Here is a 19,697-nt window from a genome sequence, read left to right as displayed (position 1 = left end):
AGTAAGGTATAAAATAAAATCTCAAAAAATACTTTTAATATTTTCAGCACAAATCGGTCATGTAACCTTACTGAAACATCAACTCATGCTGTTATCACTACATTGCATTTAATATTCACGTTATCGTATGTCGTATTGACGGGTGGCAATTTGTTTTAATAGTAGTCTCAGGTCATAATAATTATGTCTCAAGACAATAACTTTATTTATCTATTGTCTTGTCAGTAATCTATGATAAAGATAATAAATAAACAGTACGATGATGTCTTTTAATCTTTTAACAATATTCATATATTTTTTTTGTTAGTATTATCTGTCGCGAGTTACATTGTAGACAGATTTCAAGTAATTAATTCAATGTGTATCTAGTTTAGATAAAGATAATAATACTCATATTATATTATATGGAAGATTATCAAAATATTTGTGTAAATTCAAAAAAAAAAAAAAAAATTAAAAGAAAATCATTTTACTAGGTTGAATACAGATGAAGTTTAGTACAGAAACATGGATTGATTAAATAATATATATTACATCATCAGCCGGGGTATATTCAGTACTGAATGAAGGCCTCCCATATCTCCTTCAAATTAAAAAAAATACTTTTTTATATAAATATTGAAATTTAGAAATTATAAATTTAAGACACAACAACAATTTAACAAAATTTGAGAAAAATTCTATATACTTGACTGGACATACATAATTTTAAAATTTATACCTAAATTAGAGCAGTTAATTGATATCTTGATCTAATACACAAAAACCGATTCCCAAGCCGTAGATTAATTATTGGTAAAGCATATTAGCGAAAATCATGTAGTTACAGGTTAAAATCTCGTCAGTCTGTTTAAAAAAAATAATCAAGGTACTTATATCTGAGGTGTTTCAAATTACGTATGTAACCTATCTCTTTATCAACCATTACACTATACACCAGGCCTGGGATAACTACGGCCTGCTAAGTATTTCTGTAGGACCCGCGAGTTTTAATCGTATTTCTAAAAAAGTTTACCTTTTTACTACATTTTAACGCCTTTTTAAAAATAAAATTTGAATATAGATATGTATATGTATATGAATTGCACCGTCGAGAAGAAATCTGCAAATTTTACAACACTCTTAATTCGGACAAATTCAAACTACTTACAGATTCTGTTCAAAAAATGTTGGTTATCAATCTACATAATATTATTATGTGAACAAACATTTTCAATTATGAATATCAATAAAAATTCTTTACGATCAAGCATCACCGATGAACATTTACATGCAGTTTTTGGGCTATACTTCATCTGGGGCACGGTCTAAAACGATCGTGACTACGCGACACGCAGATTATGTAAATGTCGCATGCAGAACAAAACATAATTTGTCATAAAAAGTCAACATGCGTCCATTTAATGCTATGTTTATTGTTCTATTACTAATAATAATAATAATATTCATTGACATGTTTTCTTTTTCAAGTAAATGGGTAACGTTTTTTAGTCATCTTTACATGATTTAAGAATTAATTCCCCCGTTGCCATCACGAAACCAATTGACGTGTTCACACGCTCTCCGATTGCCAGCCAGTCCGGAATTTCGTCGCATCTATAGTTGAAAATTATTTTCCGTTTCACTAAAGTACTGTCTTAAGAATTTCCAAAATTAACACCTGAAATTTAAAAAAAATATTGAAAAATGTACTTAAGTATATTCTTTTCATTAAATTGTTGGCGTTTAGAGAATCATTTATTATTTTATATTGAAATTTCGTTTTCATGATAAGTAATAAAATAATGTATGCCTAAAAATGGTATTTTACTTGCGGCCCACTGTTCATTTTATATTCATAACTGTGAACCTTCATCCAAAAAGTTTTCCCAGGCCTGCTATTATACACTAGAGTGATACTGATAACTGACGACTGGTGATAGGGTTAGTTACGATACTTCGATATTTAAAACTCGTTCGACGCGGAAGCCGTGTCCCCGTTAAATGGCCATTAGATGCAATTAGCATGTTATTTAAATGTGGTAATTAAAATTTACGCAGTGATTGTGTTATTAAAGTGGCCAAAATATTTCAAGGGAGTTGATGTATTCTTCACATTATGTATCCATTAATCATTAATAAGTCAATGTCATAATATGAACATAGTATCATATTTTTCAATGAGCATTTAAATATATTAGATAAATTCCCGCATCGTTACATTATCAATAATATAATATAACTGTAAATCAGATAGCATAAAATAATCAAAGGTCACCATTATTTTAACGGTTAAGGCCGCCTGCAACGCAGGAACGCGGTCGTTGTAAACAATGTCCAGTGTAGAACATCGTCGATTGACCGTAACGATTGTTTTACGTGCATTTTTGTTCCAAGGAAATTCAAACACAAAATAATCATTATTCTATACATGGACGAAACTTATATTGAACTTGGCTCAGTGTCAAAGTAAAATATTGAATTGTGTATAACTAAATACCTACTTTATATTTTACCTACTGTCAGTACATTTTATTTTTTTAATAGTAATATATTATGCTGTTTTTATTGATTAGTACATTTTCACCTGAAAACAGACACTTAAATTAATTCATAAAGAATAAAAGTATTATATTTGCATGCTTGACTAAATTAATTGATCTATGAAAATTTGAAGCTACCATAAACAAATCCAAAACTATCGAAAGATTTTTGGTTGCAGAAAACTACAAATTACATTATTCATACCAATTAAGTAGATTAAGTAGAAGTTTTCGACGTGTAAGATAAAAACTTCTTAAAAATAACGCACTAAGTACGATCGAATAGAAGCGGTGGAGTGGTGAGGTGAGGTCCGCGTAGAAGAATACCAGTTTAGATACGATCGCTGTCTTTCTTATTAATTACGTAACCAAATGTTTTTTGTGGAAATAATTAATATACATTGAAAAAGACAGTTTTAAATTAGCGACATGCTGATTTATTATGATTATGTGGTCATTCCGAATACTTTGTTTCTTACAAGTGCTGTCAATACAACTTTCTGATGTATTAAATTCATTAAAAAATCTGTCAGTGTAAAATTATTGTACAAAGTTGACGTAATTATTCATACGAAACGTGACAAATTCTTTGAGCGAATCGGTAACAGAAAAAGATACATTTTAAGCGCTCGACACCTTGAACACTGTATTTAATATAATCCTAATTGCGATTTCGTTCGCATTTCATCAAGTATGACAATGGATGTCAACTTAATAATGCACCATTTATTTATCTGACATATTCGTGGAATTAATGTATATCTACTGCGACTATAACTGACAGTTATATAAATGTTTTGTTTTATTATACCACGACTAGAGTTAGGTTTCGGGAATTTTCCGACGGGAATTCTCGAGAAATTTTCGAGATTTTTCATCCCGAATCTCGAGAATTGAAATTTTTAACATTTCAAGAAATCCTGGATCTCGAGAATTTTTTCTCGGGATTTGGGATTTCTTTATTATCAAATATTAATTGAAAAAACGATTTTCTATATGAAAAAAGTGGACAAAAAATACAAAACGTTGAAATAGTGATCGGGGCATTTAACACAATTAAGCCAACGTTAACTCAAAATGAGCGCAACTTTTGCAAACGCAGCGATTGACAGTCTGTGTTTTTTGAAATTCCATTTTAATAAGTAATGTTTTTAATTATTTTTGTTTTCCTACTTCTATTTTGTTTTTCTTCTTACATAAATAAAAAATAATATATTTTTTTGGAATTTATCTGTTTTCACAAAAGATTTTTACAGTTTTTTTTTAAATTTCCTGATATCTCGAGAATTCCCGAGAATTCTTTTCTGGAAATCCCGAATCTCGAGATTGAGATTTTCTCGGGAAATACCCAACTCTAACCACGACCACTAACGGCGTTGCAAACCAATCGTTCTAGTTGCCAGATCTAGCATTTTCACTAGTCATCTGAAGAAAAAAAAAGTGCATGTGGCATTAAATCTAACTTTTTTTTTCATAATATCGTGTAAAAGATTTTTTTATAATTTTTTTAGATTTCTTCTCAATGAAAAATTAAATTATGACTGAATGACAGAAAGGCTGAATCGGAAAATCAATTGACTGAACCGAAATTATAGAAATGTGTTCAATATGATAATAATACCATAGTACAGGCATATTTCGCACCCCCGCAAATAAACCGCCACAAGTCCAAAATTACGTGCTTTCATAGTACCTACGTCACGTAGCGAACATTTCATATCTTTAAGTCATCAAATGCAAGTAAAAAAAATCGTTTAATAAGACGTATCTAAAAATAAACTTTGAAAATACAGGTAAAAATTTTAAAGCTGATTTTCTTTGTCCGGTGATTTTTGGATTGCGGCAGTTTAGTTGCGGAGGTTCGATTCAACTTTAAGGAAGATAATTATCTAGTATCACAACTGGCAGTGAATTATCACACACTACGATTGTCATGATGTAACTTGAACAAACGTATTGTATCTGGAAGAATACAATAATAAATGGCGTTACAATTTAAACAAAAATACTTGTCTTCATCATCACTAAAAAAATTCTCAATTTTCTATTCGTTCAGAAAGTGAAAAGTTTTGTTATTCTTTTCGTCACACATCACACTCATCGTCAAACTATTCTTATACTTCTAAGATCGTACTGCGCGATGGGAAAGGGAAAACTACGCTACAGTTTAAAGCGCGGGGATTCATATATTCTCTTTCTCTCACTCCTGCGGCAGGCCGTTAGTGATGCAACCCGCTGTTTCATCATAGTTGATTTGAAAAATATATTTATATAAATGGTTAATGCTTTCCTTTCAAAATTTCAATAGAATCATATTATATTGTAACTGAATGTACCGACCTGAATGTGCTTGCTCCAGTCATATATAGAAACCATTCAGTTTTTTTTGGGTTGAGGTAATCATCAAGCAATAAAAGTACTGCAATGATTTTTTTTAAACTTATAAATCTCTGATTGTAAAACAATGCCCTAGACCAGCGGTTTCCAACCTGGGAGGCGCGATCTATTGCCAGGGGAGGCGCCAAAATTTTTGAATAAATTATTTTTTATACCATAATATCTACAAATAAATAAAAGTTCATATCTTAACGTAACAGTGAAAATTCAGTGCATGAATGTTTATTTTAATATATAATACATACTATTAAAAAAATATTTGGAGCGGAGAAATTTAAAAATGGCGCTTTTGCAAACGCTCTGTTTCGGTAATGCACAAAACGACCGCTGGTTGCATGAAAACAATAACCTCAAATTTAAATGTCACTCGTAGCTAAAGTGTCAACTGAAGCGTGTAGGCAGGGTGTGATATTTTTTTTTTTAATTGTTTTTGACGTGATTTCTTTAATATAATATAACAATAATACATGTCTCCACTTTTAAATGATTTCTACGCCAGATATATTGAAGCAAACAAAAATCTATTTCCTGAGTTCTTGGTTAGTTTGCTAATGCATTTTTCATATAATTTTATTAATAGTAAAAAAAGTCGCCTGCGGCGCTGCTTTGTTTCAGGGCTATTAAATATTCTTAATATATGGGTGAAAGATCCTGGCCTGTGGGCCCTATTCACTATGTGGAGCTCATGATAGAATCCATTAATTTTTGTCAATGAACGATGATGAATTTGGTTGACTTCTTTTAAAATTGATTGTGGTAATAAACAAGCTCATTCGTCGCATGAAAAAAAAATTAATTAAAAAATGAATTTGATATAAGTAAGTAGTAAAAACTTGTGTGTTAAAAAAGTGTCTGTATTATTTAATGAAATAAAGGGGGGGAGGCGCCAAGATTAGATTTTTTTTAAAGGGAGGCGTAGTAACATAAAGGTTGGAGACCACTGCCCTAGACCGAAACGCAAAACCAGCGCCTCCTACAGGTCAAGGAAAAGCACTAGGTACTAAGATTATAACTACTTTTGATTTGTTCATTTGAAAATATATTAACTACATATTATGCGAAGTAAGCTCCATAATGTAGTACCTATTCATCATTTTGCACAACCTTTAGCATAATATTATGTTATTCTTATCTAAAAATACACTTAATTGATTTAATGGGTAACAAAGATAGGAAGTCAAGTGTCAGTTTTCAAACTTATCGTGATTTCATCTAAATCAACATTAAAACCATTTATCAATGGTAATTTTATTATCGTGAGTATACTTATGGTAAAATACTTCTTTACGGCATATGATTTTACTATTGTCAATTCGTTATATCAATTATAACATAGGGGTACCTATATAAGTCATCACATCACTCATCAACAGTTTTTTTATAGCTAAATTAAATTGAGATTTCATTAAGGCTATACTTCAGTTGAGGCATGGTCTAAAAAGATCGTGGGTAGGCGATGCGCGGATTGTGAAAATGACGCGTGCCGAACGAAATGTAATTTGTCATAAAAATTCAACATGCGTCCATTTAATGTGAAGTTTATTATTATATTACTAATAATAATAGTACATTCATTGACATGTTTTCTTTTTTAAGTACATACGTAAAGTTTTTTAGTCATCTTTACACGATTTAAGAATATTTTCATCTGACGCCATGACAAAACAAATCGATGTGCAGACACCTCGACGGTCGGTCTCCGATTAGCGACTAGTGAGAAATTTCGTCGCACCTACTGTTGAAAATTATTTGCCGTTTTATTGAAGTACGCTCTTAATATTTTGCAATTTTTATGAATTATTTTAACTTCAGATACTGTAAACAAGATTATGGCATTATTGTTCTAAAGTCTAAACCTAAACATAAAAATAATAGTAACAAGACAAATACAATACAAGACAATAGACAAGGTCTTTAATTTTATTACGAAACGATCCTGGGTATACTGGGACAATTGATGACTCTAAGGCGTAAACCGTAAAACCCACTTAACGCAGGGAGTGGGGCTCTCGCGCAAAATTTCACAAGTGGCACGTAAATCATCAAAAATACAACGTTATCAAATACGCCAGCGCACACTGGATTTGACGACGCATTGTGCCCGCCTGCCCTATGATTCATCGTTTTTTGGCTTCTCAGCGATACGAATTAACGAAAATACAACGTAGTCCATTCATTGAAAACGGCGAGCAAAATCACGCTCCTCGAAGCGTCGTCGATGCGACGGGCGAGAAGCCATTATTTAAGAACAGTGAACTCTTTGTTTAGTTATTGCGTGTCCGATTTTAATTACAAGCCCCGAGAAATTTAATAATATTTTTATTGCTTTGTTATGAGAGACGCTGATAATAATAATTATTTTGTGCTGCTTGAGCCCCTTATTACATAGGTTAAGGGTAATGCGCGGGTGGGAGGGGGCCTACTCAGTAGTGAGCGCATCGAGCGCTTTCTTGGTGGGCTTTATGCCTTAGCATGACTGGGATATTTCACCACATTCACCATGTTTATTTTTTGGTAAAGATAGCAACAACTCATGTATCATGATTTCAAAGTAATTCATTAGATAATAATAGTTATAAAATTGGACTTACATTTTTGGGTTTCACTTTGAAAAAAATGATTAGGCAATTATGGGTACATAATACAATTTTATTTAATCGACCGAATATAATAGTGCGTTTGTTATTTTTTTTTATTTACAGCTGGAGTAAGATCCAGTCGTGCCTTACCAGGGGCAGACGCAGAACTGGGCGCATCCCCATGGCACGCTAGCGCACAGGCCTCATTAAGAGAGCACCTGGCAAAGATCCCTGATACCAGAAAGGCCAAGAATGTCATCCTGTTTCTTGGAGATGGAATGAGTGTGGCTACAGTTAGTGCAGCGAGGGTGTTGCATGGACAACGGCTCGGTCAGTCCGGAGAAGAATATAAGCTGAGTTTTGAAGAGTTCCCATACACCGGACTATCAAAGGTATATATAATTTTTGTTATAGTAATAATATATAATAATATATTAAAGCTACAACACACGATGAGGCCAAATTACAGCAGTGTAGTTAATATAGGTGAAACAATAACAAACAGCCAGGCTTTGAGAAAATCACGTACATATATAGTGACCACACCGGGAAACGTACCCGGAATCCCCGGATGAAAGCCCTACGTCTTATGTACTATACTACGAGGACTGCATTAGAGTAGTGTCTTCCAAACTGTGATACGCATACCTCGAGGTATACTTGGTAGATTTGATAGGTGACTCAGTTGAATTTCTTTTAGTGAAAATATGATGCTGATATAACTCGAGAGACGCAAGACGACCGAAGCGTGGTGTCCATATGTTCTAACTAAATTGGTGACATGGATGAAGACAAATACTTATTAGCCTTTTCTGCTAGATATATTTAACAATGTTTTATGCCACCCTTAGTAATCATACCCTATTTTCAATATAATATGTATTTATTAATTTCAGACATACTGCGTAGATAAGCAAGTGGCTGACTCAGCATGTTCTGCGACAGCTTATCTGACAGGTGTGAAGGCGAACTACGGTACATTAGGAGTTACAGCAGCAGTTCCACGTAAGGAGTGCGCAGCGTCTGCTGATTCTGCTAATCACGTGTCGTCGATAGCGGTGTGGGCTCAGCAGGCTGGCATGGCTACAGGTACAAGACCATGCATAATACATTTAGGGTCATCTAATTACAAGCCACGAATCAAACACTGAACGAATACAAGAAAGTAGATCATAATTATGTTAATAATAATATTATAAAATTGTTGATTAATACCTTTTATTAAATTGATAATAGGTACCAACTCTGTACTATACCCAGTTTAACTGGGTGTATCGGTTAAAGTTCGTAGGCTTGGCAATGTCTCGAGAGCAAGACTCAGGTTACCATACAAATACGAATAGAATACTGAAACTTGATTTTCACAATCACTGCTGAACTTTTAATTACCACATTTAAATAACACATTAATTATACCTAATGGCCAAGTACTCCAAGCGCGCCAGTCGCGGTGTTAGCACTAAATGAGTAAATAAAAAATATTTCACGGTAATTACATTTTTTTTTATTTTTCAGTAAAAACAAGAAATGAAAACATAAAAACTATAAATTATTCCAAAATCTGATTATACTTACATATAATTTTTAACTACATATTAATTATATTAAATTCTAACCGCTTTTTTATTAGTCGATAGCTATTTCGGTTGTAATACAGTTATCAAGACTAAGACTTGGTAGAAATAGCTAAATAAAACAAGTAAATCTTATATACTTAAAAGTTTACCTTAGAATTAAAATAAAAACTTTTAACCATTAGTACGTAATTATTCCGTCTTATCAACTAATTTAAAAATAGGACACATGACATTTATCTAAATATATACTAAATCCATTGTTTCCCAAGAAAAATGGTTTTTCGTATATCTACAAGCAAAATAACAATTGGGGAATTAATAATTATGATTTATTTTTAATGTAAGTACGCCCACGGTGGCCGCGCTGCTTAAGCGTTAGACTATCATGCCGTGGTTCCCAGGTTCGAATCCTAGGTCTGGCAAGTACACATATTGTTATAATATAAAGGATTTCAAGTTATACTCATTAATATTTTTATAAAAATCGATGTTTTTTAAATTAATTATAAAAAATATTAAAACGATGAATTAGTCAAAAATCTAAACGACAGAAAATTGAAAACTTAATAATCTAAATTATAATAATAAATATGAGCATAAAATAAAATGTAATAATAAGATGTGACCCCTGCAACGAATTCACATTTTTTACAATTGTAAGTTTATCTTTAAATTAAAAAAAAAAAAAAAATCTATTTAATGTTCTCAGATACATATTTATTAATTAATACAGTTGAAATTGTAAATTATCAATAAAAATCTCAAATTGCAAGCTTCGTATTTTTCCGCTAGGTTCTCTACTGGCATGCCTCTCCCCCTTAATCATAGCTCTACACTCCCCTTTAACATCAATTATATTCGAAAGTGTTAAATGTTACTTAGTGGGCTTTACCATTAAAACTCCATACATATTATATACATAGTGAAAGTTACCATTCGTTTCTTGGTGTGTCTTACAGGAATTGTGACGACGACTAGAGTGACGCATGCATCACCGTCAGGCACCTATGCTCACACTGCAGAGAGAGATTGGGAGGCAGACTCTGACGTCATTGCGTCAAATGTGGATCCCAAGATCTGCCCTGACATCGCAACGCAACTAATCAACAGTGAACCGGGAAAGAATTTCAAAGTAAGCGGAATTAATTTAATTTATATTTACAACTGTAATTGTGCGCATTTGCGAAGCCATTTAAGGCTATACCTCAGTTGAGGCATGGTCTAAAAAGATTGTGGCTAGGCGATGCGCGGATTGTGCAAATAGCGCGTGCCGAACGAAATATAATTTGTCATATAAATCCAACACGCGTCCATTTAATGTTCTGTCTATTGTTCTATTAGTAATAATAATAATAATATATTCATTGAGATTTTTTCTTTTTCAAGTAAATGGGTAACGTTTTTTAGTCATCTTTACACGATTTAAGAATTAATACCCCCGTCGCCATCACGAAACAAATTGACGTGTCCACAGCTCGAAGTTCGCTCTCCGATTGCCAGCTAGTCCAAAATTTCGTCGCACCTATAGTTGAAAATTATTTGCCGTTTCACTGAAGTAACGTCTTAACCAAAAATGAGCTTCTTTTTTTTTTGATACGTAACCCTTTACTATAACTTAAATTCGAACAATTTTTGAAATTATATTATGTTTGGTTCAAAGGAATGTGAAATTAAATAGTCCTACGTATATAAACTTAGGAAAACTTTTTTATTAAACATACTGAAAGTAAAGTTTTGGTCTGACCGCCTACCAAAAATTGACAATCTGAGCAATATGGCCCTGGGATCATAAAGTTTGGAAACTCTTGGTTTAGTGAGTCATTAAAAATTAGTTAAACGCACACTTTGGACCCATATTCTATAAACATAAACCATACCTAGTATGAGCATGAGAGCTATATTACTAGGAGTAGATTATATGTGATACTGTGTCGTATTCAAACCATGTTTAATTAAAGTAATTATTTATTTTCTAAAGCATAATAATTGTTAATTATTGTATCTGATTGAATTGAATAAGAATAGAACATTCGATTGGTACTGCATAATAAAAAAGATCCTGTTAATAAAGTACCTAGTTAGTTTTGAGTTCGAATCTCTGATCTGTTAAATTAATATTTTGTTTTTTAATGTGTGTTTGAACCCGATAGGTTGAGCAAGTACCTAGCCAAAATAAATTTATCGTAAAAATCTGTTAAGACACCTTTTGAGTTAACAGTAAAATAGTGTTTTCAACAAGCTTTTCAAATAAAATAACAAATATATTTTTATGTACATTATATAATTTAGAAAAACACTTTCTGAGAGAGTATATTACCAACAATAGAAAAAATCTTTTTTGAAAAAAGTAAGCCACCCGGCCGGGAATCGACACCTGCATCTCTACGGGTAAACGCCCCAATCGTCGCATTTATCCAATATGCTACGGTGTGTCATACTAATAGCGACAAATTTTTGGTCATTTTAATACCTACTCATCAGCGCTCTTCGAAATCAAGCTACTTTGGCAATCGATCTTTGTTCTTAATATACTCTCTCAGAAAGTGTTTTTCTAAATTATATAATGTTCAATAATCAGAATGATATATTCTTAAATCTTGTGAATTATTCGTTTGAATAAAAGAAATAGTTAATATTTTTATGTGTTCCGGAGCTTTCCTTCTAAGAAGAAAGCTTACCGTGTGCTTTTTATATCTACGATATCTTCATGCATTATAAAATATGAAGGCCATATTTCGTATTTATATGGAAAGAATTTCACAGATTTGGTATCTACTCCTATTATTGATTTTGTAGTCATAAAACTGGACAATATTTTAGCCATATTGCGTCACGTTTTCATGGCAACGCCAACTTATATAGTAAAGCTTTTTAAATATAGGTAGGTACCTTAAGTCGGAGTTTGACAAACTTTTGAAACAATAGAGACAAATATAGTAGCATGGCTTTTTTCAAGAGGCATATCTATATTGTATATAAGCGTAACGGCTTGGGGATACTGGCCAAGATTAGCAAAGTAGAAAATGGATAGCATACCTATATATTGAAGCTTGCATTCCGTAAATCTTTTTACATTTTCATTTCTATAGTTATTCATATTCAATGCCAAGGCTATAGAGTATAGATTATTATTTAATAAAATAGATATAGTATGTTCATGTATTGTGACAGGAAATAATATGCGGCCGTTTCGGTTTTTTCGCTTGCTCCCCTCGCTACTCTCCTACAGAGATATCAGGATAGAAGTTCGAGTTTTTTCGTCTTGAGAGCTAGATTTACCGATTTTCATAATATGGTTTATAAAGGAACCTCAGTATAAAATCAGTCCTTGAGCCGGCTTCTTGAGCAGATAATGTCGAAAACTACGCAGAGAGACAGAGGATATGAATGGCACTGGCAGTACATAATAATAAATGCAGAGTAGTATGATTAATCATCCATAATAAAAAGATATCACCGTGACGTTTTTTGACATTTTCAGTGTTTACAACTTTTTCAATTAGCTTAAATTTCACGACTGTAACATTTCTGTGTATAACACTAATTACTTAATTTATTTAGAGATCAAAAAAACTACTTATTGATTTTTATAAACATTGAAGTTACAAAGTACGTAATCATGGTGCTAATGATCTTATTTTCTAGTTATAGTTTTCAATTCAAAACGCTAAATATATTATGTAGAATCTGATAAGTACATTATTAGAAACATATATTACAGAGCAGTCGTACTCATAAGTAACGCGATTTTATCAAATTAAGCAAGCGGCCGACCTTTTGGCTATAACTACTAAGAAGTAAACTGTCAGGCGAGATATTTTTAACACAACCATTATGTAACACAGTTACCACGTCTTACTTGATTCCAAATACATTGCATTAGAATCACCAATTACACTTTTGAGATACATTTAGAATCAAGGAAGACGTGTAACTGTGTAACGATTATTGTAGATACCCGCCTTATTTATGGAATTGCTCCGTGTGATATCCGTGTTATTTTGGAGCAATAAAAATAACGAAAACGTGTTACGTTGCTAACTATTTAGAAGAGCCCAGTTGATATACACTGGAAATAGGACAAATAAACGGAACCGTTGATACATTCATATTTTATACTATGTATATTCGAATATTCAAAACATTTCCCAAAGTAGATTCCCTATATAATCCAAAAGCATATTTTTAATGGCGTTATTCCACTTATACTTATATAATATTATAATATAAAATATTATATAAGTATAGTATATAATATATATATATTTTTAAACCAAAATAGAATGTTACTAAGATAATTAAATAAAGGGTGGTAGGTACCTACCTACATAGAAAATTTTTATTTACATAACCGTAGTTATTTTATGTTGAACTTCCTGATGCTACAGAGTTTGAATTACTTATCCTACATTGTAAGGTGTCTCCAACTTTTGAGCAGTCTTATTGAAGTTTTTAAAACTGTTTTACACCTTAACCTCGTGTTTTTCATTTTCATCGGAATGACTATTGATAGAATTAGAAAATTAAAAAATTAGATAATAGAAATATGTATAAGTAATAAATAAAATCCCATTGGCGATCGACCAAAATTCATTTCATTATCGATCTTATTGACACCCCTGCTATATATAAACTGACGTATTATGTAGATAGCAACCAAGATCTAATAGTTTCGGACGATAGCGTCACAATGTTAAATTATTTTGGCCGCACTTCAGTGTTCGCCGTAAACCCAAACCAATAGTAGTTTAATTGGCATTCGAAACATTTCTCAAGACACCGTAGCAATCAAACAGCTGTATATATTCGGTATTCGACCTTCGAGTACACCGACCTTAACATTCAACACATTAAGGCTTAAACGGCGGAAGTGTTTTCCAATTATGTTTTTATTTATCTATTCTAATGACAAAAATAATTGAATTAAGTGTGTATTATTTCGATTTTAATCTAACATTGTTGTTGGCGATGTGTTAAGTAATCGCTTCGCTAATTTATTCTGATTCTAGAGATGATTGTATTAAATACACTCTACAATGTACGTTAATACAGTGCTTCCCAACATTTCTCGCGACACGGCACATTATTTCAATTATTATAACATTCTCGCGGCGCAATAAAGAATATTTTTTTTTTATTTATTGACGAAAACAAATAGTTACATTGATTACAAATATAAGTATAAAGATAGATTAAAGAAAAATATTGCAACCAGCAAAGTTTCCATATATAAATTATAACATAGTTATGTCTGACAAGGTAGAAAATAAGAAAGTAAGAAGAACATAAAATATAAAAAAAATCACAATATAAGAAAAATGAGAAAGAATATTGAATAATAATATAGACAAAAAAGTAATTATTTTAAAAAATATATTATTTATTATATGTGTATTAAGAATTATTATTGAAATTTATACATAATATGAGTAATCTAAGAATTTGAAAGGGATAAAACATAGATTTAAATAATACTTCTTATAGATACTCTCTTTAAAAGCATGACTAAAAGACAGTATGTGTGCACTCGAAATATTAAATATTCCAATCAATTTCTAGCATAAACATATCGATAAGGACGATTGATTTGTTTAGATTTAGTGTTTATACCAAAATTCATTATTTGACACGCCATGTGAATATAACCTTGCTGACATCATTTATTGTAACCTAGTGCGTAAGGTGCTGGCTTTTCACCCAGGTGGACTGAGTTTGATCTTGGTGAGGTCACAATATATTTATGCAATTTTATTGAATCCTCGGTGTTATTGATTGTTTGTTTTATATTACTAAATACAATACTCTTTTACTACACTATTATCATTGGGCCTCGTGGCCTGTTGTTATGTTAAAAAGAATTTAATATACCTAATATTATTATATACGAGGGTGGGTCAATAAGTCCTTAGAAAAGCCGACAGGTGGCGCGACTAGTACTGTAAGCGGTTTGTTTTCATGCAGCGGCACTACCGATTCAGTATGCTGCGAAGTTTCAATCAGATTGGTCGGGTTGTTGTGTGTTTCTCGTACATTTAAAAAAAAAATTGCTTGTGGAAAATGGAAAAATGGAAAATGGAGAAAATTGAGTTTAGAGCTGTTATTAAACATTTTAATATAAAAGGGCTAACAGCAAAGGAAATAAAAAATGAGTTGGATTTAGTTCACGGCATATCTGCTCCTTCACTTGCAACTATTTATAACTGGTTAAATGAATTTAAACGTGGTCGTACATCAACAAAGGATGAACCACGCTCAGGACGTCCTGTAGAGGTAACTACACCAGAAATGATCAATAAAATCCACGATATGGTGTTAAGTGACCGAAGATTAAAGTTGAGTGAGATAATTGAGGTTACAGGGATCTCAAAAGGTAGCGTCATTTCTATTTTACATGACAAATTGGGCATGAAAAATATTTCTGCAAGATGGGTGCCGCGTTTGCTCACAGTCGACAATAAACGCAATAGGGTGGTGGCCTCTAAAGCCCTGTTGTCGCTCATGCAACGCAATCCGGATGAATTTTTTCGTCGCTTTGTGACTGTAGATGAAACATGGATACACCACTATACTCCCGAGACGAAAGAACAGTCAAAGCAGTGGATTGCGAAGGCAAACCATGTCCAAAGAAGGCGAAAACCGTAAAATCAGCTGGTAAGGTTATGGCTACTGTATTTTGGGATGCACGTGAAATTATTTTCGTTGACTATTTGGAAAAAGGAAAAACAATAACAGGGGATTATTATGCATCTTTATTGGACCAGCTAAAAAACAAAATTGAAGAAAAACGGCCTCATTTAAACAGGAAAAAAATCCTCTTTCATCAGGGCAATGCCCGTGTTCACACATGTTTACGATCAATGGCTAAAATTGAAGAATTGAAGTTCGAATTGGTCGACCACCCACCGTATTCGCCAGATTTAGCCCCCAGTGACTTTTTCCTTTTCCCAAACTTAAAAAAATGGCTAAGTGGACAACGTTTTTTTTCAAATGAAGAAGTCATCGATCGGACAAATGCTTATTTTGAGGACCTTCCGAAAACTTATTTTTCTGACGGTTTAAAAAAAATTGAGAAACGTCTAACCAAGTGTATTGAGCTCCAAGGAGATTATGTTGAGAAATAAAAAAAATACAAAAATAAAAACTGTTTTAATGCTTTTTTCTAAGGAATTATTGACCCACCCTCGTATCATGGATGAATAATTATTGTAAAATTTTGTTAGTGGAGAATAATGGATCTTTTGGCAACTTAAAGACAGCTTTGAATTGAATGTATTTGATTTTATTATATCACAAAAAATAAGCAAGATAATGCAATTATAACGTGACCTTTCTGAAACGGGTTGCACAAAAAAGCACCCGAGAAACTGGCGTTTTGCAAATCCATAATTATTTCCGCCCAATACAAGGTTTGTTCCCTCTGCAAATCACAAACCTACATAGATATTTGCACTTTGATATTTTTTGTGCGCATGCATGAATCAAAAAAATAATGAATGATGGTTAGAAAAAATCTTTCGCTAGAACGCGCTATTTTTAGATGGTTAAATCCGTCAAATAATTATATGATATCGTAGCATTGACATTACGCAACGTGTGGTTTTATATTCAAAAGATTCAGAGTTTACTTGACAATTCGTGATGGTTTGATAACATTTAAACATGTATAATACTATAATATATATTATATTTATAATATATATTATAATAATTTATATCGCTATAGCGTCACAACCTCAAAGTTTTGATATGTAAATTTTCCAAATGGCATTACACGAAAACCTATTTTACCTCAAATATATTTATTATGATACATGGGTCTTGGATTTCAAGTATAAAAAAAATAAGGGTAAATGTTTACCTCACAATTCAAATAATAAAACATTCGTCAAACGATAAACGTTCAATAAATAATTCCTAATGTATCTTCCTAGTAGGTATGAAAAGGTTTATAGCTATTTCATTTCAACAATAATAATATAATCCGTACATGTTATAAACAAAATCGTGGTTATATCTCCTTCTAAAAGCTGATTTGAGAGATTAAACTTCCTGAGGTTAACTCACAACCGTATTGCCATGAAAAGCTCACTACGAACTTTTAAAATCCCCTAGGGTTGATCCATATAAATACTTATGAGGACTGACCTCAGGGGTATTTTATATATCAGAATTTTAGAGGTTGGTGAGTTCTAAAGTATGTATTAAATGTCTGTATTATTTCTGTTTCTAGTTTCTGTTGCCACATCTTTGCTATCTGTGACAACTGAGCCGAAATATGTGAAGTGGTTATTTAATACACAAGTAATTCTTTTTATTCAGGTTATCCTCGGAGGTGGTCGCAAGAACTTCTTCCCTAATTCGACAATTGACGAAGAAGGCTCTCCAGGTGTTCGCGCGGATGGAGTCGATCTGGTGGCAGCATGGAAACAAAGCAAACTGATCAACGGATACAACGCGGCATACGTGACTGACCGAGATGCCCTTCTTGCAGCTACTTCTTCGAAGACTGACTTCTTACTGGGACTTTTTGACGCTGATCATATGCAATACCATCTGGATGCCGATCCGAAAACTGAGCCTACCCTGGCTGAAATGACAGCGTCTGCAATCAAGATATTGTCAAAAGAAAATAATGGATTCTTTCTTTTTGTTGAAGGTAAAACATTTATTATAATTTCATTCATTTATTCACTTATATTGCGCCATGGTACACAAACATTATTATTAACCTTGCTAAAACCGGGAGATTTATCAATGTTGTTACAGTAAGTCCTCGACTTTGAAAGTTTTCGTGTAAGTAGAAAAATCGCGTAAGTCGATTAAATCATGCAATTTTTTAAAATAATAGCTTTACGTTTCAAAGGATAAGTGAAAATAAAATGGACCTATGACATGACCCGGCTCACGGCTAGCTCAATAATGCTACCGGGCCGTCACTGAGGAGACTAGTGATGAATTAGGAGAGGTGGATCTCCTTTGTAGTATCACAACTTTTGAATTCCCGAATAAAACTCTCAGCTGGTGTGGTGCCGAATTTATTCAGGTACTAGAGTTCACGGTCACACAATAAGATTAACTGTCATTGTTCCCGTAATTAAATCTCATTAAAGTATCAGCAAACTATTTATTTGTTCACTATAGGATCTCTGTGAAATCTTTCACAAATTCCCGAAAAGTCACACCTAATTCAGAGAATGTATACGCAGATATTCTTTGGATATTTTTAATTCATGAAATATTTTCCCATAAGAAAGAAAATATAAATTATTCTTTGGTCACACAGTATTAGGTTTATAAAAGAATAGAATTATTTTATTGTTGTTTATAAAGTTTATTTATGTTCACAGTGTATTTACAAATATTTATTTGTGTTTACAGACTTGTTTACAAAAGGTTTGCTTAATGTTTACAAATTTATTTACTAAAATTTGTTTTTATGTTTATGAATTTGTTTACAAAAGTTTATTTTATAATTATGTTTACTTAATAAAGTTTCAAAAATTTATTTTATAATTCCGAAAAAAAGATTTGTAAAATTTATTATTACAAACTGAGTTTATTAATTTGTTTTTATAAAACAAATCCGATCACGTAATTTATCCCGATTACGTCACCTCGTATGATGAGTAATGAAAAATGAAATTACTCCGCGAGCGCGTTACTATCGACAGATACGTGGTATTCGAGCTACGTTTTAGCGGTCGACGTCACTACCGACAGATACGTGTTATTCGCGCTACGTTTTGCGGCACACGTCGCGACCGGCAGATACGAGATATTCGCGTTACTTTTTGCCCGTCGATGGGGACTTATTGTAGGTAAATTTCACGAATGTTACTGAGAACCGTATCTCGTATCCGCGGAAGGACTGCTGCTTAGTAGGAGATCGCTGGTGAGAAGTGTAGAAACTAATGATTTTACGGAAAAAGGATGTCACCTTTTATACCCTCGGGATGGAGGTTTAACAGGAAACAGTCCGTAAGGGATAGCAGATGTATATCTTTCTCTCACGGGATAAATTTACGTATATCTCCCGTTCCTGGTAACTTTCTAATAGAGATATCTTCTAATTAAATCGGGTTAAATTTACTCTACTTTATTTCCGCAAAATTAAGACTTAATAGGGGTGTTTTAAGCACCCTCTAGAACATGTCCCTTAAATACGCCGTAGCGGTGACGTAAGCAAAATAGTTGATTTTATATGATTTTTCGTGTTCGAACGAAGGGGAAAGTTTCTAGCTTTCCATCGAGGTATCGGAATAAGTATTCGGGTACTAAATAAGGGAATGGCAGTTTTTAAACTTAAAATGTCAAAACGAAAGGTTGACACCCACGTACTAGTCCTTTCCACCACTCTTGGCCTTTTTAGGCCAATAGAATTTTACTAAGTTTTAATAAAACTATTTGGAGCCGCAGAAAACGTTTCATTCGATATTTACCTTTCGGACGAACATTATTACGTGAAAACACTATAATATTATACTTAACATTTCAACTTAAATATATAAATGCTTAATCCTAACAAGATGTTATTTACAAGCGACTACAAATTTATTTCGTCCTTAATAGTGGCTTTTCCATAGTAATCTAAACGTAACCTTGAATCTATTTTTATCCGGCAA

The 19,697-nt window shown here is 32.6% G+C and overlaps 1 protein-coding gene across 1 annotated transcript in view; it reads left to right on the top strand.

The window, feature by feature from the left end:
- LOC147073961 (membrane-bound alkaline phosphatase-like) overlaps positions 1–19,697 on the top strand; it is a 64,133-nt gene that overhangs the window by 32,062 nt on the left and 12,374 nt on the right. The window contains exons 3-6 of the mRNA XM_085944804.1: positions 7,622–7,890; positions 8,395–8,587; positions 10,035–10,207; positions 17,395–17,731. Of these exons, the coding sequence (XP_085800930.1) occupies positions 7,622–7,890; positions 8,395–8,587; positions 10,035–10,207; positions 17,395–17,731 (972 nt within the window). The remainder of the gene's footprint in view (positions 1–7,621; positions 7,891–8,394; positions 8,588–10,034; positions 10,208–17,394; positions 17,732–19,697) is intronic.

Source organism: Rhyacophila brunnea, unplaced genomic scaffold, assembly GCF_057557595.1.
Source record: "Rhyacophila brunnea isolate RB1 unplaced genomic scaffold, BYU_Rbru_1.0 scaffold_17, whole genome shotgun sequence".
NCBI lineage: Eukaryota > Metazoa > Arthropoda > Insecta > Trichoptera > Rhyacophilidae > Rhyacophila > Rhyacophila brunnea.
Note: the sequence above shows the minus strand (reverse complement) of the source record. Positions and strands in the feature narration are given on the sequence as shown.